The following is a 27,693-nucleotide window of genomic DNA, read 5'->3' on the forward strand; positions in this document are numbered from 1 at the left end:
GGGGGCGGGGCTATGGCAATGGAGGCGGGGCTCTTGCCGGATGTGAGGCACGGGAAGCAGCGCGTGGTCCTGAAGCGCGGCCTGGGATTGTGGATAGTTTCTGTGTCGGATTCTCCTCACCGTCAGCCCGCGGGCAGCGCCTGTCGCCGGCACCATGAGCAGCATGAGAACCTGCGTCAGCTGGGTACCCCGCGGGGTGGCCCAGGAATCCCCGGAGAAGGTCAGGGGGCACGGGGTCAGACTGTCAGAGGGTCAGTACTGAGGGAGTGCCGCACTGTCAGAGGGTCAGTACTGAGGGAGTGCCGCACTGTCAGAGGGTCAGTACTGAGGGAGTGCCGCACTGTCAGAGGGTCAGTACTGAGGGAGTGCCGCACTGTCAGAGGGTCAGTACTGAGGGAGTGCCGCGTTGTCAGAGGGTCAGTACTGAGGGAGCGCCGCACTGTCAGAGGGTCAGTGCTGAGGGAGCGCCGCACTGTCAGAGGGTTAGTGCTGAGGGAGTGCTGCACTGTCAGAAGGTCAGTACTGAGGGAGTGCCACACTGTCAGAGTGTCAGTACTGAGGGAGTGCTGCACTGTCAGAGGGTCAGTGCTGAGGGAGTGCCGCACTGTCAGAGGGTCAGTGCTGAGGGAGAACCGCACTGTCAGTGGGTCAGTGCTGAGGGAGTGCCGCACTGTCAGAGGATCAGTGCTGAGGGAGCGCCGCACTGTCAGAGGGTCAGTGCTGAGAGAGTGCCGCACTGTCAGTGGGTCAGTACTGAGGGAGTGCTGCACTGTCAGAGGGTCAGTACTGAGGGAGAGCCGCACTGTCAGAGGGTCAGTGCTGAGGGAGAGCCGCACTGTCAGAGGGTCAGTGCTGAGGGAGTGCCGCACTGTCAGAGGGTCAGTGCTGAGGGAGTGCCGCACTGTCAGAGGGTCAGTGCTGAGGGAGAGCCGCACTGTCAGAGGGTCAGTGCTGAGGGAGAGCCGCACTGTCAGTGGGTCAGTGCTGAGGGAGAGCCGCACTGTCAGTGGGTCAGTGCTGCCTTACGGTGGCTGCTGAGCAATCAATGATGCTGGTGGTGGATTTTTAATGATGTGGAGATGTCGCCTGGAGAAGGGGCTTGGGGCTCCGAAAGCCTGTGTGGCTTTTGCTACCAAATAAGCCTGTTGGACTTTAACCTGGTGTTGTTAAAATTCTTACTGTGGATTTTTAACCCAGTTAGAGATGCTGATAGGATCAGTGGCTCGGAGGATCCAGGATCTGCTATTAGTCGATGAGTATTCCAACTCCCAGTGGGTGTTCTGAAATGATCAGGTGTAATATCCACCGCAGTCAAGAATATTGTAGAGTCACAGCCCTATTAGTTTGTGCTTAACGTCCAGCAACAATTAAGATAATGTCCTTGGAAATTCCCAGGAAAGTGTCAGCCTATCTTGGGACTCATTGGAGACTGTCAGTCATTACTGCTCAGCAGATACTTGGTTCTGGTTTAGTGAACAGTTTTGATTGAGGGGAACCTTGCAAATGTCTGATTGTCTGGGTGCTCTATAGTCAAGTTGGCTGGGAAAGTTCCTTTTGGAATGGTAATAATTGTTGCAAATTTTCTTTTCTAGGTGACTCTGTCGAAGCAGGAGTTGGAGCAATTAATCCTCAATACAAGGGAAGAATTTGAGTAAGTTACACTGCTTCCCTTTCTGCTCCTGATCACATTTTTCCTTCATCAAAAGATAAGCAAGAAGTGGTGATTCGCTGCCTGCCTTTTGGGTGTGGTGGCAAAGTGATAGAAAGCCGGGGAATGAGCGAGGCCTCTGACTGATTAAACGCACTAAATGCCATGAGTTTGTTTCCAGTGATCAGGAGGAGGAACAGGCAGTGGACACAAATGAGGAGGAGCAGATGGATGGAGCAGGCAATCCTGCCTCGAGTGATTCCAAGACGCTGGAGGAGGCAGAAGAGGAGGAAGATAAGGACAGTCTGGCAGAATATGACCTGGAAAAATACGAGGAGGAGGATGGTGAGTGTGGGAGGGGGATGGTGAGTGTGGGAGGGGGATGGTGAGTGTGGGAGGGGGATGGTGAGTGTGGGAGGGGGATGGTGAGTGTGGGAGGGGGATGGTGAGTGTGGGAGGGGGATGGTGAGTGTGGGAGGGGGATGGTTCAGGCTGTGATGCTGCCGGCACCCTGTCCAGTTCTCGAGTTGCAACCGATCATTTCAACCCTTAAATTGATCCAATCAAATTGCAGTGTTCATAAAATAAAATAAAGTTTATTAGTGTCACAAGTAAGGCTTACATTAACACTGCAATGAAGTTACTGTGAAAATCCCCTAGTCGACACACACCGGCACCTGTTCGGGTACACTGGGGGAGAATTTAGCATGGCCAATGCACCCTAACCAGCACGTCTTTTGGACTGTGGGAGGAAACCGGAGCACCCGGAGGAAAACCACGCAGACACGAGGAGAATGTGCAGTCTCCGCACCGACAACGACCCAAGCCGGGAATCGAACCCAGGTCCCTGGCGCTGTGAGGCAGCAGTGCTAACCACTGTGCCACCGTGCCGCCCACAGTCCATGTGCTCGCTGGAATGAGTCTTTCTGCTTTCATCTTGATCTATACGGGAGCAATTTATTTAAAAATATCTCCTATGCGCAAAGTAAAACGGGGCAACAGATTCTCGTCCTGATTTTCAAATCCTGTCACCGTCACAACCCTCCCTGTCATCCCCTTCAGCCCTACAACCCTCGGGGGTATCTGTGCTACTCTGATCCTGGCATCCTCAGCTTCCTTGATTTTTAATCACTCCCCCATTAGTGGCCATGCCTTCAGCTCTCGAGGCACGAACTCTGGAATTGCCTCCCGTAAACCCCTCTGCCTGCCCCTCACTCTCTTTCATGCTCTTCCCTTTAAGGTGCTCCTTTGAACCCACCTCCTTGACCAAACTTTTGCTCACCTGTCCTAATGTTTCCTTATTCAGGCCAGTTATATGTTTGGCTTTATCGTGCTCCTGTGTAGCACCTTGTGACATTTATTGCATTGAATGCTGTGTAAATACAGGTTGTTCTTGAGAGAGAGCATAAGGGCAATAGGTTGAATGTGACTGAAGGAGAGAGCATGTCTGAGGGGTCAAATTGCTGTAAAATTATCTTGAAGGTGGTTGGTTTTGTAGCTGTTCTGTGCTCTACTCATCTGGAAACGGATCAGGGCTGCCCGTTTGTCTGGTCTTGGCCACTCCTGCAGGTCAGGCATTATCTGTCTGATGATGGTCCCGACTTATTTAATCTCCTGAAGTTGATGCATTGGAAAGGGCGCAGAAGAAATCTACCAGGATGTTGCCTGGTTTGGAGGAAAAGGACTATGAAGAAAGGTTGAACAAACTTGGATTGTTTTCATTGGAGCGTTGGAGGATGAGGGGGGACCTGATAGAGGTTTACAAGATGATGACAGGCTTGGATAGAGTGGATAGTCAGAGTCTTTCTCCCAGGGTCAAAGGGTCAATTACTCAGTGGCATAGATTGGAAGTGAGAGGGGGAAGTTTTTCACACAGAGGATGGTGAATGTCTGGAATGCACTGCCGGTGGAAGCAGATTCTACATTCAAGAAGCATCTGGATAGATACATTAATAGGCAGGGAATAGAGGGATATGGACCACGTAGAGGCAAAAAAATATTAGATTAGAGAGGCATTTGTGTCGGTACAGACTCGGTGGGCTGAAGGGCCTGTTCCTGTGCTGTCCTGTATTATTTTGTTCTTATAGAATTCCTACAGTGCAGAAGAGGCCATTCAGCCCATCGGGTCTGCACAGTCTCTCTGACACAGCATCTCACCCAGGCCCTTTCCCCTGTCCCATCCCTGCAATCCGACACATTTGGTATACCGAGGGGCAATTTAGTATGGCCAATCCACCTAACATGCACGTCTTTGGACTGTGGGAGGGAAACCGGAGCACCCGGAGGAAACCCACGCCGACCCGGAGAGAATGTGAAAACTCCACACAGGCAGTCATCTGAGGCTGGAATTGAACCCGGGTCCCTGATATTGAGAGGCAGCAGTGCTAACCACCGTGCCACCGTGCTGCCCCGTGTATTGTCCTGTTATTATCATGACATAATCCGAGATCTTATTTAATGTATAAAATGCAAGGCACCAGTGGGATTTGGAAACACACTGTGGGTTCATTTATTAAGACTAGGCACAGGAGAAGTGTTACACATGGGTAAGGACGGCAGATTTTGCTCCCTAAAGGATATCAGTGAACCGGATGGGTTTCTAATGACGAGTCCATGATGATATCATGGTCACTATTACCGAAACTAACTTCCAATTCCAGGTAATAGCGGATGCGTTAGTGGTTATTTATCAAAATTCATTGGATTCTGGGGTAGTGCCGGCGGATTGGAAAATGGCTAATGTTACGCCACTGTTTAAAAAAGGAAATAGACAAAAGGCGGGTAACTACAGGCCGGTTAGCTTAACATCTGTAGTTGGGAAAATGCTGGAATCAATCATTAAAGAAGAAATAGCAGGCCATCTGGGTAAGAATGGTTCCATTAAGCAGACGCAGCATGGATTCATGAAGGGAAAGTCGTGCTTGACGAACTTATTGGATTTTTATGAAGATGTGACTAGTGCGGTTGACGGAGGGGAACCGGTGGATGCGGTGTTTTTGGATTTCCAAAAGGCGTTTGATAAGGTGCCTCACAAAAGGTTGCTGAAGAAGATTGGGTCACACGGAGTTGGGGGTAGGGTGTTAGCGTGGATTGGGGATTGGCTATCTGACAGGAAGCAGAGAGTCGGAATAAATGGGTGCTTTTCTGGTTGGCAGATGGTAACTAGTGGCGTGCCGCAGGGATCGGTGCTGGGGCCTCAATTATTTACCATTTATATAGACGATCTGGAGGAGGGGACTGAGTGTAGGGTAACAAAGTTTGCAGACGACACAAAGATAAGTGGAAAAGTGAATTGTGTGGAGGGCGTAGAAGGTCTGCAGAGAGATTTGGACAGGCTGAGTGAGTGGGCGAGGATCTGGCAGATGGAGTATAACGTTAACAAATGCGAGGTTATTCACTTTGGAAGAAATAATAGCAAATTGGATTATTATCTAAATGGAAAGAAATTACAAATATACTACTGTGCAGAGGGACCTGGGGGTCCTTGTGCATGAGACGCAAAAACCCTGTCTGCAGGTGCAACAGGTGATCAAGAAGGCAAATTGGATGTTGGCCTATATCGCAAGGGGGATAGAATATAAAAGCAGAGATGTCTTGCTGCATCTGTACAGGGCATTGGTGAGGCCGCAGCTGGAATACTGTGTGCAGTATTGGTCCCCTTATTTGCGGAAGGATATATTGGCCTTTGAGGGAGTGTAGAGAAGGTTCACCAGGTTGATACCAGAGATGAGGGGTGTTGATTATGAGGAGAGACTGAGCAGATTGGGTTTGTATTCGTTGGAATTTAGAGGGCTGAGGGGGGATCTTATAGAGACCTATAATAATGAAGGGGCTGGATAGGGTAGAGGTGGAGAGATTCTTTCCACTTAGAAAGGAAACTAGAACTAGAGGGCACAGCCTCAAAATATAGGGGGGTCAGTTTAGGACAGAGTTGAGGAGGAACTTCTTCTCTCAGAGGGTGGTGAATCTCTGGAATTCTCTGCCCACTGAAGTGGTGGAGGCTACCTCGTTGAATATGTTTAAATCACGGATGGATGGATTCCTGATCGGTAAGGGAATTAGGGGTTATGGGGATCAGGCGGGTAAGTGGAACTGATCCACTTCAGATCAGCCATGATCTTATTGAATGGCGGGGCAGGCTCGAGGGGCTAGATGGCCTACTCCTGCTCCTATTTCTTATGCTCTTATTTACCGATTGAATTTATTAATTGTATTTAAATTCCACCAGCTGTGGGATTTGAACCCATGTCCCAGAGCATTAGCCTGGGCCCCTGGGTTACTAGTCCAGTGAAAGTGCCACCACACCACGGCCTCCCCTTAGTTTTGTGCACACAGCCATCTATAAGCATCGACCGTAGCCCAAACCAAATGTTTCACCAACAAGTCAGCAGATTTGCACAGTTAATAATACCTGATCAGTGAAATAAGCAAAATACCCCGCTTGTTTACCCTGTTCTTGAGTTAGCGCTCATTGACTGAATCTCTCACATCCCTGGAACCAATTAACATTGTGTCTGCTTGTTTTGTAAAACATTTCTTTTGATAATGACTCTGCCTTTCTGTGTAGGTGGTGTGAATCTTGGGGATAGTTTGGGAGGACTCACTGTCTACGCTAGCAATGAAGATGACCCATACGTCACTCTTAAAGATACAGTAAGTCGGAGCATGAAAAGCTTCACAATTATTCCCGTTCATCAGTCCCTGCCTGTCATTCTTTTTCCGTAGAATCCCGACAGTGCAGAAGGGGGCCATTCGGCCCATCGAGTCTGCACCGACTCTCCAAAAGAGCTTCTTACCCAGAAGCACCCCCACCCACACTATCCCAGTAACCCCGCATATTTACTGTGGCCAATCACCCCAACCCGCACATCTTTGGAGTGTGGGAGGAAACTGGAGCACCCGGAGGAAACCCACGCAGACACGGGGAGAGTGTGCAAACTCCACACAGGCAGTCACCCGAGGCTGGAATCGAACCCGGGTCCCCGGCGCTGTGAGGCGGCAGTGCTAACCCACTGTGCCACCGTGTTCTTATTGGCATTGTTACAAAAGTGTCTTTTAATGATTAATGAACGTGGAGGTTTAATGTCTGCTCTTGCCCCTTCTCTCGAGCTGCAGGTCTGCTGTAATTTAAAACTTAAACGAGCAATTTATGTTACAGGACCAATATGAAGATGAAGATTTCAAAATCAAGCCCACTGATAATCTGATAGTTGTGGGTAAGGCTGAAAAGATCATCTGCAGCCTTGAGATATACGGTGAGATTGTCAATAAATCCTCTTTCCGCATCACATTGTACAGGCAGAGATTCTTGTATTCTATCTGGGGAGAAGGTCCTGGAGAAGGTGAAATCTTTGAGGGGGGAGAGATAAACAGTGGTATAATTATTGCCGCCCTTGGTCCTTATCCAGTTTGTGGTTTAAATATCTGTCATAGCAGGTTAAATAATGAAGTTCAGAGGGAATTTATGGGGTTCGTTTGGAATCCAGTGTGACTGGCTCAGTGGGTAGCCCCTCTGCCCCCAAGTTTGAAGGTTCAGGTCCCACTCTCGAGGCTTGAGTCACAAACATCTAGGCCGACTCTCCAGCACTGAGAGAGTGCTGCACTGTCGAGAGGTGCAGTTTTCTGGGTGAGCGTTAAACCACAGGGTGGATGAGAGAGTTTCCTGTGATACTGTTTTGAATTAGAGCAGAGGCGTCCTTCCCAGTGTCCTGGCCAATATTATCCCCCAATCAACATCACTTTCAAAATAAATAGATTTTCTGATGATCACATTGCACCACACAAAATGGCAGCCGCCTTTCTGATAGGGACTGCATTGCAAAAATACTCCATTGGCTGTAAAACACTTTGAGGTATCCTGTGGATTGTCAAAGGCAGAATATAAATAAAAGTCATTTCATTCAACTGCGCGAGTGCAAAGTTGTTGATTCCCCATGCACTGGTGCTGTGTTGCATCATTTGATTGGATTTGATTTATTATTGTCACATGTATTAACATACAGTGAAAAGTATTGTTTCTTGCACGCTATACAGACAAAGCATACCGTTCATAGAGAAGGAAACAAGAAAGTGCAGAATGTAGTGTTACAGTCATAGCTAGGGTGTAGAGAAAGATCAACTTAATGTAAGTTAGGCCCATTCAAAAGTCTGACGGCAGCAGGGAAGAAGCTGTTCTTGAGTTGGTTGATACGTGACCTCAGACTTTTGTATCTTTTTCCCGATGGAAGAAAGAATGTCCGGTGTGCGTGGGGTCCTTGATTATGCTGGCTGCTTTTCCAAGGCAGCGGGAAGTGTAGACAGAGTCAGTGGATGGGAAGCTGGTTGGCGTGATGGACTGGGCTACATTCACGATCTTTTGTAGTTTCTTGTGGCAGAGCAGGAGCCCATACCAAGCTGTGAAACAGCCAGAAAGAATGCTTTCTATGGGGCATCTGTAAAGGTTGCTGAGAGTCGTAGCGGACATGCCAAATTTCCTTCTACTTCTGCGAAAGTAGAGGTCCCATACCAGATTTGTCTTAAATCATAGAATCCTGCAGTGCAGAAGAGGCCATTCAGCCCATCGAGTCTGCACTGACCACAATCCCACCCAGGCCCTATCCCCGTAACTCCATGCACTTACTCTAGCTAGTCCCCTGACACTAAGGGGCAATTTAGCATGGCCAATCCACACACATCTTTGGACTGTGGGAGGAAACCAGAGCACCCACGCAGACACGGGGAGAATGTGCAAACTCCACACAGACAGTGACCCAAGCCGGGAATCGAACCCAGGTCCCTGGCGCTGAGAGGCAGCAGTGCTAACCACTGTGCCACCGTGCCGCTCCACAAATGTGCAGGTGGATGGGAGGGGAGCAGATTGCCAAGCTCTGGTCAGTATGTGCTGGTGAACTGTGATGTAGATTAGAAATGGTATAGTGTCAGAAGCTGGTTTGTCAGAGACCTTGTTCATGGTGGAGCGGATGCTCCTTGATGTTGTTCATTATTTGACGCACTCACAGTGAATTGTCTCTTACAGTTTGTAACCAGGAGGAACAGTCACTGTACGTCCATCATGATGTGTTGCTACCTGCCTATCCCCTGTGTGTCGAATGGCTCAACTTTGATCCAAACCCAGAAGCACCAACAGGTAGGCTGGGGATGATGATGTTGTTCAAATGCATTTTCATTTAATGGTTGTCCAGTTGGTTTGTACCAGTTGGTGGAATATTCTGGTGAATGATTGGTCCAGGCTATAAAAGCTGACACCCTGGCCATTAAAGTGAAGGCGCCTTTTTGTTTTATTCATTCGTGGGACATGGGCGTCGCTGGCTGGCCAGCATTTATTGCCCATCCCTAGTTGTCCTTGAGAAGGTGGTGTTGAGCTGCCTTCTTGAATCGCTGCTGTCCATGTGCTGTGGGTTGACCCACAATGCCGTTAGGGAGGGAATTCCAGGATTTTGACCCAACGACTGCAAAGGAACGGCCGATATATTTCCAAGTCAGGATGGTGAGTGGCTTGGAGGGGAACTTGCAGGTGGTGGTGTTCCCATGTATCTGCTGCCCTTGTCCTTCTAGGTGGAAGTGGTCATGGGTTTGGAAGGTGCTGTCGAAGGATCTTTGAATTGCTGCAGTGCATCTTGTAGATAGTTCACACTGCTGCTACTGAGTGTCAGTGGTGGAGGGAGTGGATGTGGTGCCGTTGAAGCTTTATCTCATCAGAGCTGCTGCCCACTTCCAGTGCTTGTCTACAAGTGTGGCAAATCCCTGCTCACTTAACCAGCTAATTAACGCTACGGCCCATCCTTGTGACCTCCTCCTGCCCTCACCTTCTTCTCACAACTTCTCTAACTCTGGATATCCACTTGCTAGTTCCCCTCCAACAACTGGTTCTTCTGATTGGTGTCCCTGTGACCATTCCCTCCACTCTGCCCTGGCTCTAATTCCCCTTCACTCTCTCGATTCTTTCATACTTTTTCAACACAAATTTCTGTCCATTTTTGCTACTTATCATAACTTTAAAAACAGCTGTGGACTTTTAATGTCCCTTTGGGAATCATAGAATCCCGACAGTGCAGAAGAGGCTATTTGGCCCATCAGGTCTGCATGGACCCTCCAAAAGAGCACCTTACCTAGGCCCAATTCCCCACCCTAATCCCATCACCCTGCACATCTTGAACACCTAAGGGGCAATTTAGCACGGCCAATCCACCTAACCCCCACATCTTTGGACTGCAGAAGGAAACAGGAGCACCCGGAGGAAACCCACGCAGACACGGGGAGAACGTGCAAACTCCACACAGACAGTGATCCATGTCTGGAATCGAATCTGGGCCCCTGGCGCTGTGAGGCAGCAGTGCTAACCACTGGTCTTTGGTTCTTTTCAAGACCTGTTTTGACGGGTGTTGTCTCCCATTCACTGGCCGCTCCCTGGGTGGATGTTCCATTGGTGAGTGGGGTGTCCTGTTAACTGCGGTGTCCCTTCTTCCCCCTCCAATCAACCCCTGATCAGATTTATCTCCTTGCAGGGAATTACGCTGCAGTGGGTAACATGACTCCTGTGATTGACGTGTGGAATCTGGATGTGGTCGATTGTCTGGAACCCGTCTTCAGCCTGGGGAGCAAGAAAGTAAAGAGGAAGCAAGGCCGGAAGGTACTGAGGAGCCTGTATTGTGGACATTCTGCGGCAACAGGCGTGTTGAGTATTTGTTCTGAGTCGCTACCTGTGAATCCTGGTGGGACTGACTAATCGCCAAGGACAGTCTGAGTCCTCAGGTAGCCGGTTCAATCCTCCCTGCTGGCTAATCACAGAACTTTCAATGTTATACCATGTGTAAGTGATGCCGAGGGAGTGGGGCATAATGAACCAGCTCCCTGCCCTTTCCCACTCCCCTACCCCCAGCCCCGACACAGGCCGTTTAATGTTGGACATCGGGATCAACAATTGAAGGAATGTTCCTGGCGAGTCCCAGCTCATGACCATTGGTGCGGTTTTAATGCTGCCTCTTTCATCGGGGCAGGAGACTGGGTATCTTCTGATGTGCGTGCCGACAGTCTTTAACTGTTCATTGTAATAGTCTGTAGACAGGGGCATGGACTGTATGGACTGTATGGTACTGCACGGAATGTAAAAGCAAAGTTTATTTATTAGTCACAAGTAAGGCTTACATTAACACTGCAATGAAGTTACTGTGAAATTCCCCTACAGTGGTCCCTGATGGGCCAAATGGCCTCTTCTGCAGGGTAGGGATCCTATGATTCTGCTGGGAAGTAGCAGTGAGAAGTGAGCCTGAACTTTCTCTCACATAATAATTGATTTATTTCAGGGTGCTGCAAGTGCAGAGAAAGAGGGACATTCTGATGCAGTTCTTGACCTTGCCTGGAACAGGCACATCAGGTAATGTTTACATTGCAATATTGCAGCTTTCTTTATAAGGGTGTTCACATGGTAATGAAGAGAAAGAGAGTAAGTGTAAATGCTGACCTCTCCCTCACCTGTGACCATGTATGTTTGACAGACAGCGCTCAGCGTCACCACAAGGTGTCAGTATTTGATGTGAAGTAATACTCTTTCTTTTAAAGCTGCGATTTTATTAGAATTTGACTATGTTGCATAACTTATTTTTGTTCAAATACTTATTGTAATAGTGAGTTCCTGTGCTTGTACCTTCCCACTAAAGTGGGTCTGTGTAATTAAACTCCGATCAGGTTACTGGTTCTGGGGAATTAAAAGGCGCAGCGCCAATCTAACCAACTGCCAGGAGATGGAGCTATTGGGTTATTTTCCTTCACTGGTCTGAGAGGTTTAGTGTCAGTAACTGGGGGTGGGGGGGAGTGAGGAAATTCCGGGATTCGGGTCAGTAACTGGGGGGGGAGTGAGGAAATTCCGGGATTCGGGTCAGTAACTGGGGGGGGAGTGAGGAAATTCCGGGATTCGGGTCAGTAACTGGGGGGGGAGTGAGGAAATTCCGGGATTAGGGTCAGTAACTGGAGGGGAGTGGGGAAATTCCAGGATTAGTGTCAGTAACTGGAGGGGACCGAGGAAATTCCGGGATTAGAGTAACTGGGGGGGGGAGTGAGGAAATTCCGGGATTAGAGTAACTGGAGGGGACCGAGGAAATTCCGGGATTAGGGTCAGTAACTGGAGGGGAGTGAGGAAATTCCGGGATTCGGGTCAGTAACTGGAGGGGAGTGAGGAAATTCCGGGATTAGTGTCAGTAACTGGAGGGGAGTGAGGAAATTCCGGGATTAGTGTCAGTAACTGGAGGGGAGTGAGGAAATTCCGGGATTTGGGTCAGTAACTGGAGAGGAGTGGGGAAATTCCGGGATTAGGGTCAGTAACTGGGGGGAGAGTGAGGAAATTCCGGGATTTGGGTCAGTAACTGGGGGGTGAGTGAGGAAATTCCGGGATTAGTGTCAGTAACTGGAGGGGAGTGAGGAAATTCCGGGATTTGGGTCAGTAACTGGGGGGGGAGTGAGGAAATTCCGGGATTTGGGTCAGTAACTGGAGGGGGGGGGGCGGGGGTCGGCGGGGGGGGGGGGGGAGGAGGGGAGGGAATGGACATGTTGATGTGATTATCCGGTGGGCAGGAAGTGGCGGATGGTTTAGTGTTATTAAGTAGTGAGGAACGGCCCAGTTCAGTGCCAGTAACAGCGGGTCACAGGGGGAATATGTGATTGACGTGTGTCTGACGGTCACACGGCTGATTCTGGTGATTGATTTTTTTTCCCGTAAGAGTACTTTAATGAACTGAATGTGTAGTCGAGGGAACAGCACAGAATTCAGTCCAGGATCAGTAATTGTTGATTTTCTGAAGTAGAGAGTGAGGTTTGGATTTGAAGTCTTCGATGCCAGTCTTGCTAACTGTGTGTTTGATGTATGCTAGGACTGTTCTGGCCAGTGCCTCTGCCGACAAGTCAGTGATCCTCTGGGACATGTCACAGCAGAAAGCTGTAACGCACCTCTCTTCACACACAGACAAGGTAAGCTGAAACAAATCCTTTCGGTACCACTGACACCTGAGCCCAGAGTCCACAAATCCAACTGATCTTCATAGAATCCCTACAGTGCAGGAGGCCATTCGGCCCATCGAGTCTACACCGACCACAATCCCTCTAACCTACGCATCCCGGGACACTAAAGGGCAATTTAGCATGGCCAGTCCACCTAACCTGTACATCTTTGGACTTCTCACAAACCCAGCGTTCTGACCCCGGGTCCGCGTAGCAGTTATCTGTTACATTAACTCATCCAATTTAAAGGAACACCTCCCTGCATGGCTCTGTACTCCCGAGTGCAACCTTCCTCCCCTTTCACTCCACCACTATTGGCTCAGCTTTCAGCGGACTAGGCACTGAGTTCTTGAATTCTTTTCCAAGACCCCCACTGCCTTTCTGCATCTCTGGGCGGCATGGTGGCACAGCGCTTAGCACTGCTGCCTCAGCGCCAAGGACCCGGGTTCAATTCCGGCCTCGGGCCACTGTCTGCGTGGAGTTTGCACATTCTCCCCGTGTCTGCGTGGGTTTCCTCTGGGTGCTCCAGTTTCCTCCCACAGTGCAAAGATGTGCAGTTTAGGTGGATTGGCCGTGCTAAATTGCCCCTTGGTGCCCAAAGATGTGTAGGTTAGATGGGTTAGCCATAGTAAATGTGTGTGTTTGGTTACAGGGATAGGGCTGGGAAGAGGACCTGAGTAAGGTACTCGGTGAGAGAATCGGTAGAGTGTTGGTGCAGACTCAGTGAGCCAAATGGCCAACTTCTGCATTGGAGGAATTCTATGGTTTTCTCCTGGAAGACGCCCCTTAAAGCTTAGTATTTTGACCAAACTTTTGGTCTTCTGTCCAAATATCTCATTGTGTGACTCGATGTCAGATTTTGTTTAATGACGCGGCTGGGGGTGTTTGCAGTGGTAAGGATACTGTGAACATAAGAACTAGGAGCAGGATTGGCCATCTGGCCCCTCGAGCCTGCTCCACCATTCAATAAGATCATGGCTGATCTTTTTGTGGACTCAGCTCCACTTACCCGCCCGCTCACCATAACCCTTAATTCCTTTACTGTTCAAAAATCTATCTATCTTTGCCTTAAAAACATTCAATGGGACAGCTTCAACTGCTTCACTGGGGAGGGAATTCCACAGATTCACCACCCTTTGGGTGAAGAAGTTCCTCCTGTTGTTGTAACGCTGTGTGTCAATTTGACCATTGTGTTTCTAGGTCAAACCTTTAGCAGTTTTATTACTTGGGCCATCTCACAAGAGAGCACAGTTACAGGTTCCTGTGCTTGATCCTGGTGATTGTATGTGGTTCCAATAATAACAAGATATCAGGTAGTTTGGTAGCACAGAACTTGTGTATTGCTGAAAAAATGAGACATGCTATTGAAGCTTTTCATTTTGCACTCTATCAGGACAGTTCACAAGAACACCAATTGTAAAGGGAACAGTAGTTTATACTGCGTGAGAAAAGAATGCTGATTGATTGGCAAGTGGTCTCTGACTGGCAGAGGCGTTGCCATGGCAAGTGCAGTAGAGAGCAGTTAACTGCCAAGCTTTTGTTCAAGTTCAAACCAGGCAGATTGACTCTGGTCAAGGCATTGGCTTGGGGACTGCACCAGGGAACAGCTGTCCCCCAAGCTTTTTAGGCATTGCCTTGGGGAATGGACGACGGAATGACTGTGACCCAAGCTTTTGCTTGGTTGAAAATGGTATAATGTGTGGATGTGCTGATTCTGTCTGCAAAGGACAGAGCCCTGTGTGTGAATATATGTAGCTCTTAGCATGCGTTAGTGAGCCACACTTTGGACCTGACTGATAAATCTTTGGCCAGTTTTCAACGTCAACCTCAGCACAATCAGGATTGTTTAGCAAGTGCTGTCCAGTTGCAGAATCATGTCTAATGATGGACACTGAGTTGAGTTTTGTGCCTGTGCTAGGAAGGATCTGAAGCCTTTCGAGGAGGTGCAGAGGAGATTTGCTGGAATGGCTCTGGGGTTATGGCCTTTAGTGACATAGAGAGACTATGAAGCTGGGGTTATACTCAGAGCAGAGAAGATTTAGAGGAACTCTGATAAAAGTAGTCAAAACCACAAAGAGTGGACAAGGAGAAACTGTTCCCAGAAGGCACAGATTTAACCTGACTGGCAAAAGAAACGGAGGTGACACAAGTAAGGACACCACCTCCACGATCACCCTCAACACTGGTGCCCCACAAGGCTGTGTTCTCGACCCCCTACTATACTCCTTATACACCTATGACTGTGTGGCCAAATTCCCCTCCAATTCGATTTTCAAGTTTGTTGACAACACCACCGTAGTGGATCAGATCTCAAACAATGACGAGACAGAGTACAGGAATGAGATAGAGAATCTGGTGAACTGGTGCGGCAACAATAATCTCTCCCTCAATGTCAACAAAACGAAGGAGATTGTCATTGATTTCAGGGTGTGTAAAGGAGAACATGCCCCTGTCTACATCATTGGGATAAAGTAGAAAGGGTCGAGAGCTTCAAGTTTTTATGTGTCCAGATCAGCAACAACCTGCCCTGGTCCCCCCATGCCAACACTATAGTTAAGAAAGCCCATCAACGCCTCTACTTTCTCAGAAGACTAAGGAAATTTGGCATGTCCTCAACGACTCTCACCAACTTTTACAGATGCACCATAGAAAGCATTCTTTCTGGTTATATCACAGCTTGGTATGGCTCCTGCTCTGCCCAAGACCGCAAGGAATTACAAAAAGTTGTGAATGTAGCCCAATCCATCACTCAAACCAGCCTCTCACCCATTGACTCTGTCTACACTTCCCGCTGCCTCGGAAAAGCAGCCAGCATAATTAAGGACCCCACACACCCCGGACATTCTCTCTTCCACCTTCTTTCATTGAGAAAAAGATACAAAAGTCTGAGGTCACGTACCAACCGACTCAAGAACAGCTTCTTCCCTGCTGCTGTCAGACTTTTGAATGTACTTACCTTGCATTAAGTTGATCTTTCTCTACACCCTAGCTATGACTGTAACACTACATTCTGCACTCTCTCATTTCCTTCCCTATGAACGGTATGCTTTGTCTGTATAGTGTGCAAGAAACAATACTTTTCACTGTATGTTAATACATGTGACAAATCAAATCAAACAAGGGAAAGTTTTTTTTAATGCAGTTTGTGGTTAGGATTTGGATTGCACTGCCTGGTGGTGGATACAGATTCGATATTAGCCTTTAAATTAGAATTGGATAAATGAACAAATTGCAGGGCTCTGGAAATAATGAGGGAGTGGGCAGAATCGAGTTGCTCTTTGCAGCAGCTGGCACGTGTGATGGGCTGAATGGCCTGCCCCCTGCACTGTGGTGGTCTATGATTCTAAAACAGTCAAATACTAAACTAGTAGCTTCTGGTTGGGTGCAAAACTCTTTTTTTTTTTAAAAACAAAAAGTACCTTGCAGTAAAACTCAGCTGGGTTTGAGATGTAGTGAGCACTGCGAACATTTGGAATTAAAGCTAAGTTCTATGGTAATTATTCCGTTACTGGTGAGTGTTCTTGCACAGTTTCCCGCCGCTCTTCAGGATGTTTGCGTCTGGGTAAACGAGGAATCCGGTGAAGGTGATGTACTTGCCGTGGTTACTATACAAACCAAAGCGCTGGTGCTGTTGGCTGTACAGCCACACTCTGTCCCCGGCTCCCAGACGCAACATTACGCTCTGGCTTTGCATCTCCCGTCGCTGAGAGTCGTCCTCATCGAAAATCATGGCCTGCACCTCGCTGAGATTTTTCATCAGCTTGACGGAAATGGCCTTGAAAGGGTGCTTTCCGACATTAAAGGAGAAGTAATAGGCGCCTGGGATCTGGCACGTGAAGAATCCGCTCAGCTTGTTGAAGTGCTTGCCGATGTTGATGTATTCAATGTCAAACGTCACCGCCTCATGTGGCAGATTCTCCGCGTTCTCTCCGAGCAGTGACCTTGTTCTGGCCGCGGAGAATGCGGAACGCAGGCTGTCCTTTGGCTGAGGCTCAGTGAGGCAGCTGAGAGGGGATTGGTTGCTTTTGGGCTTGGTGTTGGAATGGGAACAGTTGGAGATGGTGGGGGCGGAGGGTAGACTGTTGGCCAGCCAGTAGTGCGGCAGTTCTGGATAGACCAGGTAGCCGGTGAAGGTTGTGTACGGCCCTACGTTACTGTACAGAGCATACTTTGAGCTACCGTAGAGGTAAAGCCAGACACTATCGCCTGCGTCTAACCTCAGCATCAAGCTCTGGCTCTGCACTTTGCGATTCTTCTGCCGATGTCCATCGAAGGCCGTCGCCTGCACCTCGTACCCGTTCTTCACCAGCATGACGGATAGCATCTTCTTTGGATACTTTCCAACGGTGAAAGCGAAATAGTAAGCCCCGGGAATTCTGCAAACAAGCCTGCCTGTATCCGGACGGAAGTCGTTCCCAATGTTAACCAAGAGCTTGTCGAAGGTGACTGCTTTCTGGAGACCTCCCAACAAGCTACTTGTCCTGGCGGCGGAGAATGCTGACTGATGATGATGGGGAGTGGAGTGGTAACGAGAGGCTGCTGTAACTGGCTGACGGGACAGAGAGTCCATAACCCCCGTCAGCAGCACAAATCCCAAAAAGGCCATTTCACCCTGAAAAAAGAAATGGATTTGAATGGATGAGGATTGGAGCCGAGTGTTGGGTAATTTAACATTGGTTGTGTTTGCTCTAATCACTTTCATTTCACAAGCTTTGACTCTGACGAGAGTGAATTGAATGAAATGCCAGACCCGCTGCGCGTTGTGACAGTACATTGCAAACTGTGCCTGTTTCTAATTCTTAAATATCTTGAGAGAGATTTGTAATTGCCTAAGTTTTTACATTGGATAAAAGCGCAGTAACAGGCCAGACAGCACAATTGGTCTGTGCGAGTGTTTACACTCCACTTAAGCCTCTTTCCAGCCTTTCTCATCTAAATCTGTCAGCATATCCTTCTGTTCCCTACTCCTTCACGCTCCTCTAACCTCCCTTTAAATCCCCCTCTGCGATTCACCTCAACCACCCGCTGTGGCAGAGAGTTTCACATTCTTACTGAGTGAAGGAGCTTCTTCTGAATTCTTAATTATTTTCTTGGTGACTCTCAAATTCATGACTTATAGATTTTTTTTTCTCATAAATGGAAACAATCTCTCTCTCTCTCTCTTTATTAAAACTGTTTAGAATTTTAAAACGATCTATCAAGTCACCACCCTTGGCCTTCTCTTGTCAAGAGAAAAGAGCTCGAACTTGTTCATCCTTTTGCGATGGGTATAAATGGACTTTTGGACCTACCTTATATGAAGTTGATCTTTCTCTACACCCTAGCTATGACTGTAACACTACATCCCGCATCCTCTCCTTTCCTTCCCTATGTACTCTATGAACGGTATGCTTTGTATAGCGTGCAGGAAACAATACTTTTCACTGTATCCCAATACACATGGCAATAATAAATCAATTCACTTGGGTACAATAGCAGAATGATGATGTTACTGGGCTAGCGACCTGGGCTAGTGTGCTTGGAACATGAGTTCAAGTCCCACTGCAGCAACTGGGAATTCGGTTAATTAAAATGTGGAATGAAAATCTGCTCTTGGTAATGGTGATTATGAAACTACCGGATTGTTGTAAAAGCACATCTGGTTCATTCACGCTCTTCAGAGAAGGAAATCTGTCATTCTTACCCAGTCTGACTCAGATCCAAAACCATCATGTTGACTCTAAACTGTCCTCCGAAATATCCTCGCCAGCCACGACATGAAAAGGGAATAAGACTGGACACGCACCCATCGTCAGCCTGCGCACACCCAATTGCCTGGACGAGTGCAGTTTCAGCAATTCTCGAAGTTCCGCATCATCCAGGACAAAGCAGTCTGCTTGATTGGCACCCTATCTATCACCATAAACATTCACTCCCTCTACCACTGGCACGCAGCATGTACCATACAGCAGTTCGCCAAGGCTCCTTCTTGGTTTCAGATAAAGCCCGGTACAACATCGTGGGCCGAAGGGCCTGTTCTGTGCTGTACTGTTCTATGACTGCATTTTCCAAACTCTCAGCGCCTACCACTCAAGAATAAGGGCAGCAGATTCATGGGACCATCGCCACCACCGAGTTCCCCTCGCAAGCTGCGCGTTATCCTGACTTAGAACCAAATCACTGTTCCTTCACTGTCCCTTAGTAAAATCCTGCAACTCCCTTCCTAACAGCACAGAGGATGTACTTACACTGCAGTGGTCCAAGAAGGTAGCTCATTACCACCTTCCTGTGGGCAATTAGGGATGGATAAAAGTGCTGGCCTTGTCAGCAACGCTCCCATCCCATGAGTGGGGAACGAAATCCTTTGCGTCTCTGGTATCATGCTCGTAAAACGATTTTGAACCCTCTCTCCAGTGTGTCTCTATCCTCTATAACATGGCGACTGGAACTGTACACAAGATCAATCGAGGTTCAGTGCAAGTTTAACATAGTTTCTCTACTTTTCAGTTCTATCCCTCTGAAAGATAAATCCTGGTGTTTGTTTTGCTTTTCAATAGCCTTATTAACAAGTCGTTACTTCCAGTGGTTTGTGCCCCCAGATTACTTTGCTCTTCCGTACAATTTGCATTCTTATTTTCCAATTAATCTGTGACGACCTTGTTTTTCTTCGCAGAATGTAATTCCCCACACGCGCCTATATTAAAATTTATTTGCTCATTATGCAAATGTATTACCTTTTGTGGTTTATTGCAATCTCCTATTGATTATCGCTCCCAGTTTGGTGTCTTCCGCATATTTAGAAATTATTTACGATTCTAAAGCCTAAATCATTAGTACAAATTGTGAGCAGCAATGACCCGAGCATGTGGGATTCCACTTCCCACTCTCTGCTCTGGCGTTGTAGCTATTCCTTTAACCCTTGCCAATGGATAGGCAACAAGAACATCGGCTGAAGTCAGTGGGATCCTTCGCAGGTTCACGTCCCGCTCCGCTGGCACTGTCCGGACCCAGCTGCAGGTTTAACTGGGTCCTGAATTGCTTGGTGCTGTGCAAGCAGAAGCCTTGAAAGTGAAATGGAAGCTTGCAGGCCTAACTCTAGGGGGCAGCACAGTGGTTAGCACTGCTGCCTCACAGCGCCAGGGACCTGGGTTCAATTCCTGGCTTGGGTCACTGTCTGTGTGGAGTTTGCACATTCTCCCCGTGTCTGCATGGGTTTCCTCCGGGTGCTCCGGTTTCCTCCCACAGTCCAAAGATGTGCGGGTTAGGTTGATTGGCCATAGTAAATTGCCCTTAGTGTCGGGGGGGAGGGGGGGGGGGGCAGGGTGATGTGGGTGTGATGTCACTGGGAAAATCTGTATTGGCAATCTTTTCAAAGTGTATTTTGTGCAGGAATCTTAGAATCCTACAGTGCAGAAGGAAACTATTCGGCCCATTGAGTCTGCACCGACCACAATCCCACCCAGACCCCATCCCTATAACGCCACTTATTTACCCTGCTAATCTCCTGACACTAAGGGGCAATTTACTATGGCCAATCAACCTAACCCGCACATCTTTGGACTGTGGGAGGAAACCGGAGCACCCGGAGGAAACCCATGCAGACATGGGGAGAATGTTCAAACCCCGCACAGACAGTGACCCGAGGCTGGAATCGAATCCAGGTCCCTGGCGCAGTGAGGCAGCAGTGCCAACCACTGTGCCCAAGGAAGGTTGGTGCAAGTGAAGAATTAAAACTGTTTAATTCCCATGGCATCATCTCTCGCCCTCAGAACTGGATTCCCATCGATCATTAGCAGAAAGGAAGTACTGAAGAACATCAACATAAACTCCAGGTGTGGTGCTGATTCTGCTGTTAAACCTGATTCTATTTACACTGTACAAAGGAGAGGCCAGGATATAGAGTGCTCCAGCTGACTAATTCCAACACAAATAATCCCCTCAGTCCCTCGAGTATCTCTCTCATTCTCCCTTCACTGCTCCTTTGGCAGTCCATCCCACACACTCTTTTTCAAGTAATTATGCCTTGCTTTATTCTGAACCCCAGCCCGTGTCCTGCAGAGTCTGTGGCACCTGTAGCATACTGTTGGAGTTCCATTGATCTATTCCCACAAGAATCCTGAATAACCTGCCCCGAGTCTTCTCTTTTGGAAGCATAATCACTGCCAGCCACTTCATGCTCTAGGTTTGCAATGGAAAGTGTGAATAATAGATGCCTTGTCCCAGTTAATGTCAAAGAAAAACATTTTGCTGGCCTCTTTTTCTGGAATTCTTTAACCTACTTTATTAAACAGGACTGATCGCACAAACAAATTTAACCTTGCAGTGATGTTCAACTGAGGGGGAGGATTTATACATCAATTGGTGCTGAGGTTCCTTCCACAAGTTCAGTGACCAACAGATTTAACCTATTTAGTCCCTACAAATCTATTCCTTCAGGAGTTGCATAGGGTTTGAAAACTTGCACACTGAAGTATTGCTTCCATAGATTCACTTTAAACTTGCCCACCACCCCAAACACAGCGTCCTCACCTCCCTTTGTGGACAAGATGAGACAGCTAGTCACAGTCAACATTGTCTATTCCTCTAGAATCCCAACAAGAACAACAAACACTTCACTCCTCGTCTCCCTGGATTAGCCGCCCCTGAACTGAAATCCTTTTAAATCGCAGTGTTGCGGATTTGTTAGTCACCAGGCGTGTACGTGCCCCGTTTAACTCACGGACATTCGCCACGCTGCAAACTGAGGCTGTGACTCCAATCTGCAAATCTAAACAATCCGGGGTATCTGGTTATAGACACAGAGCAGGCATTCATTCAGCAAATTAAAATATAAATCCTCCAGTATTTAGAGAAAGTAAATACACTTACGAGAGAGGGCGGGAGGATAGTTATCCTTGAAGCTGTGGAATATAAATATTGAATAGTTAAAGTGCCGACCCAGTCTGATTTCAGCTTTCGGCTGCTGCAGGGTCAGAGCAGAAAGTCAGTGCGGTTCCTCTGTAAACTTCCCATTGCTCTGCATGTGGTGCAGTTCTGTGCATTCTGGTTATTATTATATTAACGTTCAGTGCTGTGTGAATAAAAGGTGCCATGTAGCATTAAGAATAGGGATCAGCAAATTAAATTCCCAGAAGCATTTACTTTGTCCATCAGCATTCCAATACTTTGTCATCATTACAGCAGTAACGGCAGCCCGTTCCAGTATAAAGTCAGATCTGTAATGTGACTTGCTGGGGTTGTGAGCTGAACACTTCTATTTGGCACTTGTACAGATGGTAACTGCAGATCAGATTTAAACATTTTAAAGGAGTTTTCACTGTTGTATGTTTGTCCCGTGCTATTGGCATGCCCAGGGTATGTGCTGCTCCCTTGAGCTGGTGTTGGGGGGTGGAGTTGGGGGGTGAAGTTGTGTGTGTCCCTCAGCTGCGTATTAAGATCATTATAAATAAATCCTCTCCCCTCTTTCTAAAATAAATATGTTCTGCAGTCGGTGTTATCACTGCAAGATTGCCATAGTGGTAAGTCGGACACTGCCTGGTGTTTAGGGGCAGTGGGAATGTAGTTCCTACTTGGTCTGGGGCTTAATGTGACTCCAGTTCCACTCAAATGATTGAACCTTAACTGCCCTCTTGTCAAGGTACCGATCAGAAACCTCAAAGAATGTTATGATGCCTGACTGGACCCCAGCAGTTTTATGTGAGGATAAGAAGTTTCACCCCAAGTGTGATTCTATTGGCACACTTAGGGAGCCTTTATCAAAATAAACTTTAGTTAACAATACAGTTTAACTATAACAAATGAATTAGTTTAATGTTTGCCAATTGGAATACTTGAAACAGGACAAGATACAATTCTTAACTGCTAACCAATCTCTATGAATTCCAATTCAAGCAACATTCCTCTTATAGACTTAAACTCCTCTTCAAAATCAGTTAGCAACACACTGGTTTACGTGCTGGTACATGGGCTGCCAGTCCTCAAGCCTCCAGAACACCTCTGGAGAGAGACCTATTTCTCCTAACAGGTCCCACATGGCCATTCCAGAGAGAGAGAGACACCTCTTACTTCTTTCAGAACTTGGCAGTAACTGCCTGTTTTTCCCGGTAACTTTAGTTCCACCCCTTAAGCACTTGACTTTGTCAATCAACCCCCAGGGGAAAAAGCAAATAATCAAAAATGCACAAACTCAGATTAAAACAAACACATACCTAGCGAAGATAAAAGCAAAATACTGCAGGCGCTGGAATCTGAAACAAAAACAGAAAATGCTGGAAAATCTAAGCAGGCCTGACAGCATCTGTGGAAAGAGAACAGAGCCAATGTTTCGGGTCTGGATGACCTTTCATCATCACTAGCTAACATCAACCATCAGCCTGCATTCTCAGCATGTGAGCTGCCTGGTGCAGACAAATTGGCACCGTGTAAAACAGCTGAATTTTAAACATGTCCCTCATTGGAAACATGATATGAATACATTTCTTAAAGGCACAGTACCATCACACTCTGCAGTGGACTAGCAAGCCACTCCGTCGTATCAAACCCACGCGCAATGCTTCAGAAAACTGGCCCACTGCTATCGCCTCGAGGCAGCTATGGATGGGCAGTAAATGCCAGAGATGCCTACATTCCAAGAATAGTTTAAAAACTATTTACTGCCTTTGTGTTAAATTTGTGCACTTTGATCTTGTCTGGTTCACCTGTTGTTGAAGCCATGGCTCGGGTTACTGAAAGGCTTCGTACAAATCTTTGGAAATCTCTGAGCGATAATTAGTTAATAAATTCCTCTCTCTCGCGGTGAGCAGATGTGTTTTGGGAGTGTAGTTAATGGACCTGGGGCTGCAGTGTAAACATCCTTAAAGTGTTTTTTCCAGTTGGGTACATGTGAGGAATCTGTTGCGCCTCTCAGTGAGCGAGTGGACTTGTTAATACAAGATGCGAGGGAATTGCGAGCTGATGTCGGAACTGATGAATCTGATGGAAGGCTGTCATGCAGAGTTAGCCACCTTCTGTCCCAACATAATTATCCTTGGTTTTTCTCAATCCTGGGAAAATGCAGGATTAGCTTAGTCCATGCTTCCTTTGACCCAGAACGCTGGTTGACTCTAAATGGGTTTCAAAGCAATCCCTTTTGCTCACAGTCTCCAAGTCTGATCCCCCGGAGAAGGTAATTACTGGCTGTCTCTGCCAGCACCCAATTTGTCCACGAACCACCTGTACCAGTCTCCAGCTGCACCATCTATTAACCCTGCGACTTGGGGTTTAGTCAGACTTGCTCAATGAGGCCGTGTGGGACGTGATATCCGTTTGTTTCTCTCCGTCGGGTTAGTGTGCTTTGTTTTATCAGCACTCTTCCACTTCCAGAACAGTAAATGAGCAACTGTAAACCATTTTGATTTAAGTGGACAGATCAGATTAAAGCCTGTGCCTTAATGAGATGTACAGCCTGTGGTGTATTAGGGCGTATATGAAACCGGATAGAAATTTGCTGGGGCTTTGTTGTCTGAGAGATATTCTATACAGACACTTTGACCAGTTTATTACTCAAAACACGTTTACCCGAGTGCTCGGACTTTGAGAAAGGAAAAGGACTGCTTTTCAAACTTAATTTGATTAAAACACTTGCAAGTTACAGAAACAACTCTTACACAATAAATTAACTTTTCCTCAAACTAGGCTGACTGCCTGAAAACACACACACACACACACACACACACACACACTGCCTGGTCTGGTGTAGTTGTCCGGGCTGTTGGATTCCGTTCACTGAGCTCGTGTCGACGGATGAACTCGAGGTCTCCTTGGGGTGAAGGTGGCTCTCCCCCACCCTCTTGCGTCATCACAGGTCCCAGCAAGCTGATCGAATCTTTGCTGGGGGTCGTCTCCAGACATCCATCTTTGAGCCCTTCTGGAATGTTCTCTACCTTTCAGCCAATGGGGGTCACAGGGCAGGGGTCGCAGCACCCAATAAGTTTAGGGCAGGTCATCCTAGGTCTCCTGGGTGCACATATCCCCTTTCAAGATATGGTTAATATCAGGGAGCCTGGCTGAAACTGGAAAATACACAAATATCAGGTCTTTGTCTATTCTTCTGGCTGAGTACCTCGTGATGGGTTTCGGGTCATATCGACTCTCCTATTGTTAAGGTCCTGCGTCTCTGGTCAATATGCAAGACCGATCTGGGCTGGTCCCTGTTGGCTTTTGACCCGTCGGTAACCTTGTCTACATTCAATCAGGCCTCACTTGTAGAAGCGGTTTAGCTATGTATTAATTTAAAGTGTCCAATTTTATGCTGGGACTAGTTGCTTAGGCCGTTGGTCACTTGGCCACAGTTTGCATCTCAATCAGAGAGATTCTGGTCTGCTCAGAACTCTAAACACGTGTTGTTGAGAGGGGGCAGCCAGTCTTTTATGTGGCGATGGGAGGACCAGCTGTGACAAAAGCAAACCAACAAGCTAAGGACACGTTCAAAGACTTGGATAGTTATTAAACAATAGAGCTTGCTAGTTAGAGCATGTGCTGCCGCCCTGAATCATAGAGAATCGTAGAACCCCTACAGTGCAGAGGGAGGCCATTCGACCCATCAGGTCCACACTGACCACAATCCCAGGCTCTAAAGTAAAGTTTATTTATTAGTCATAAGTAGGCTTACATTAACACTACAATAAAGTTACTGTGAAATTCCCCTAGTCGCCACACTCCGGCGCCTGTTCGAGTCAATGTACCCTAACCAGCACATCTTTCAGAATGTGGGAGGAAACCAGAGCACCCGGAGGAAACCCACGTGGACACGGGGAGAATGTGCAAACTCCACACAGACAGTGACCCAAGCCGGGAATTGAACCCGGGTCCTTGGAGCTGTGAGGCAGCAGTGCTAACCACTGTGCTGCTGAACAGCTCCAAGTCTTAGTCCAAGCAGCATTGTGTTACTCGTGTGCACATATCCGCTTTTCAGCTTGGTTTAAAAGGGAATCTTTGTCCATGTGCAGCTTTGGGGGAAAGGTTCTTAGTGCCTGCACAGTTAGAAATGGGTGAAGCAGTGGGAATGTGGTGACCTGCAGCGAGCCAGTGGCAGTGTGGTGGATCATGTCTCAGGATTCACAACTCTTCTGATCTGCCTGACTCCCAGAATAGCAAAAGTTTCCTTTGAGTTTATGGTCCGTGCCGTCCCTGTTAGTTGACGGTTAGTGTCTGCTGTATTTCAGACTTTTGCAAACATTTGCAAATCCCAATAATTATCCTTATTACTATGTTAAACACTGGATTAGGCCTTCAATTAGCTGAGCTGTGCTTCCCTTTCCATCCTCCCTGCTGCAGCAACCAGTGATTGCAATGTTTTTCCATGACTGTCCCCGCAGTGTAATTGTTCAGCAGGAGTTACAGATATTACTGTGTGTCTTGTAGGGCTTCTGTCACATAATTCCGTAAATTAGTGGAACAATAACAAAGTTCCAGGTAATTATTTAAGGATTCTGCAGTTGCCAGAGACTTAAAGCCCCGAGGGACCTGAGTCATAATTTAATGAGCATTTTTCTTTCTTCAAAATGAGGACCGTGCACAGAGTGTGTGATAGAACTAGACCGCTGGCCCTGGCATCCCTTGATTAGAGAGGAGGGGAAACACTCAGGATGCTTCCTGCTGAGTGCCAGCCCACTGATTCCATCCCCGCTGTCCCAGAATGTGCGTGTATTAATTGAATATAGATCCAGCTTTTATGTTGCCTTGCAGCCGGATAGTCTGCAGATGCTCCCTGTCCTGCCCTGGCTTGCATGTGAATGCACAGCGCCTGGATAAGATTATGAAGAATGGCCATTGATCATGAAATCATACACACACACAATGGATCATAAGACAGTAAGACCTAGGAGCAGAAGTAGGCTATTCAGCCCATCAAGTCTGCTCCGCCATTCAATGAGATCATGACTGATCTGATGTGATAATTCACAACTCCACTTTCCCGCCTTGATTTGATTTGATTTATTATTATCACATGTATTAACACACAGTGAAAAGTATTGTTTCTTGTGCGCTATACAGACAAAGCGTACCGTTCATAGAGAAGGAAACGAGAGAGTGCAGAATGTAATGTTACAGTCATAGCTAGGGTGTAGAGAAAGGTCAACTTAATGCAAGGTAAGTCCATTCAAAAGTCTGACGGCAGCAGGGAAGAAGCTGTTCTTGAGTCGGTTGGTTCGTCTCCTCAGACTTTTGTATCTTTTTCCCGACGGAAAAAGGTGGAAGAGAGAATGTTCAGGGTGCATGGGGTCCTTAATTATGCTGGCTGATTTGCCGAGGCAGTGGGAAGTGTCGACAGTATCAATGGATGGGAGGCTGGTTTGGGTGATGGATTGGGCTACATTCATGACCTTTTGTAGTCTTTCCCCATAACCCGCGATTCCCTTACTGATTAAAAATCTCTCTGCCTCAACCTTCAACATACTTAACGACCCAGCCTCTACAGCCCTCTGCGGTAAAGAATCCCACAGATTCACCACCCTCTGAGAAGAAATTCCTCCCCATCTCTGTGTTAAATGGGCGACCCCCTCACTCTGAGATTCTGCCCTCTGGTCCTCGACTCTCCGACAAGGGGAAACGACCTCTAAGTATCGACCCTGTTAAGTCCCCTGAGAATCCGATATGTCACAATCAGGTCGCCTTTCATTCTTCTAAACTCCAATGAGTACAGACCCAACCGACTCAACCTCGCCTCATAAGAAAATCCTTCCAGACCCGGGATCAACCTAGTTTACAGGGTCTGTGTGACTGTAACCTGATGTGGTTTACGGAGTCTGTGCGCACTGTAACCTGATGTACATTTGTTTTAGGGGCTTGGTCTTTGACTGCATTATTATGAATCCTTTACCCACTCATTTTGTTTTGTCCATTTCAGGTACAGACACTGCGATGGCATCCATTTGAGGCACAGACACTTCTCTCTGGATCGTTTGATAAGTGAGACGCAATTCTAGAAATTTGCTTCCATTTCCAAGATTCCCCTCCCCTCTTTGGATGGATATCTCCACTCACACCACTAACTCCTGACATTAACAACTCCTATCCTCATGTTCAACTCTTTTCAT

The 27,693-nt window shown here is 47.5% G+C and overlaps 2 protein-coding genes across 2 annotated transcripts in view; one reads left to right on the forward strand and one right to left on the reverse strand.

Annotated features, from left to right (window-relative positions):
• The first annotated feature begins 6 nt into the window (after nucleotides 1-6).
• The window catches only part of pwp1 (PWP1 homolog, endonuclein), a 40,042-nt gene continuing 12,355 nt past the window's right edge, over nucleotides 7-27,693 (forward strand). The window contains exons 1-10 of the mRNA XM_078219569.1: nucleotides 7-220; nucleotides 1,593-1,651; nucleotides 1,830-1,993; nucleotides 6,216-6,301; nucleotides 6,807-6,903; nucleotides 8,664-8,774; nucleotides 10,153-10,277; nucleotides 10,951-11,021; nucleotides 12,511-12,607; nucleotides 27,504-27,565. Coding sequence (XP_078075695.1) covers nucleotides 155-220; nucleotides 1,593-1,651; nucleotides 1,830-1,993; nucleotides 6,216-6,301; nucleotides 6,807-6,903; nucleotides 8,664-8,774; nucleotides 10,153-10,277; nucleotides 10,951-11,021; nucleotides 12,511-12,607; nucleotides 27,504-27,565 — 938 coding nt within the window. The 5' untranslated portion in view covers nucleotides 7-154. The remainder of the gene's footprint in view (nucleotides 221-1,592; nucleotides 1,652-1,829; nucleotides 1,994-6,215; nucleotides 6,302-6,806; nucleotides 6,904-8,663; nucleotides 8,775-10,152; nucleotides 10,278-10,950; nucleotides 11,022-12,510; nucleotides 12,608-27,503; nucleotides 27,566-27,693) is intronic.
• c1qtnf13 (C1q and TNF related 13) lies at nucleotides 14,545-21,498 on the reverse strand. The gene is made up of 2 exons (XM_078219570.1): nucleotides 21,485-21,498; nucleotides 14,545-17,249 (listed from the first exon to the last, which is right to left on the reverse strand). Exon 2 carries the CDS (start codon nucleotides 17,241-17,243, stop codon nucleotides 16,143-16,145), a length of 1,101 nt encoding a protein of 366 aa, XP_078075696.1. The 5' UTR covers nucleotides 17,244-17,249; nucleotides 21,485-21,498; the 3' UTR covers nucleotides 14,545-16,142.

The sequence above is a fragment of the Mustelus asterias genome, chromosome 9 (assembly GCF_964213995.1).
Source record: "Mustelus asterias chromosome 9, sMusAst1.hap1.1, whole genome shotgun sequence".
Classification (NCBI taxonomy): domain Eukaryota; kingdom Metazoa; phylum Chordata; class Chondrichthyes; order Carcharhiniformes; family Triakidae; genus Mustelus; species Mustelus asterias.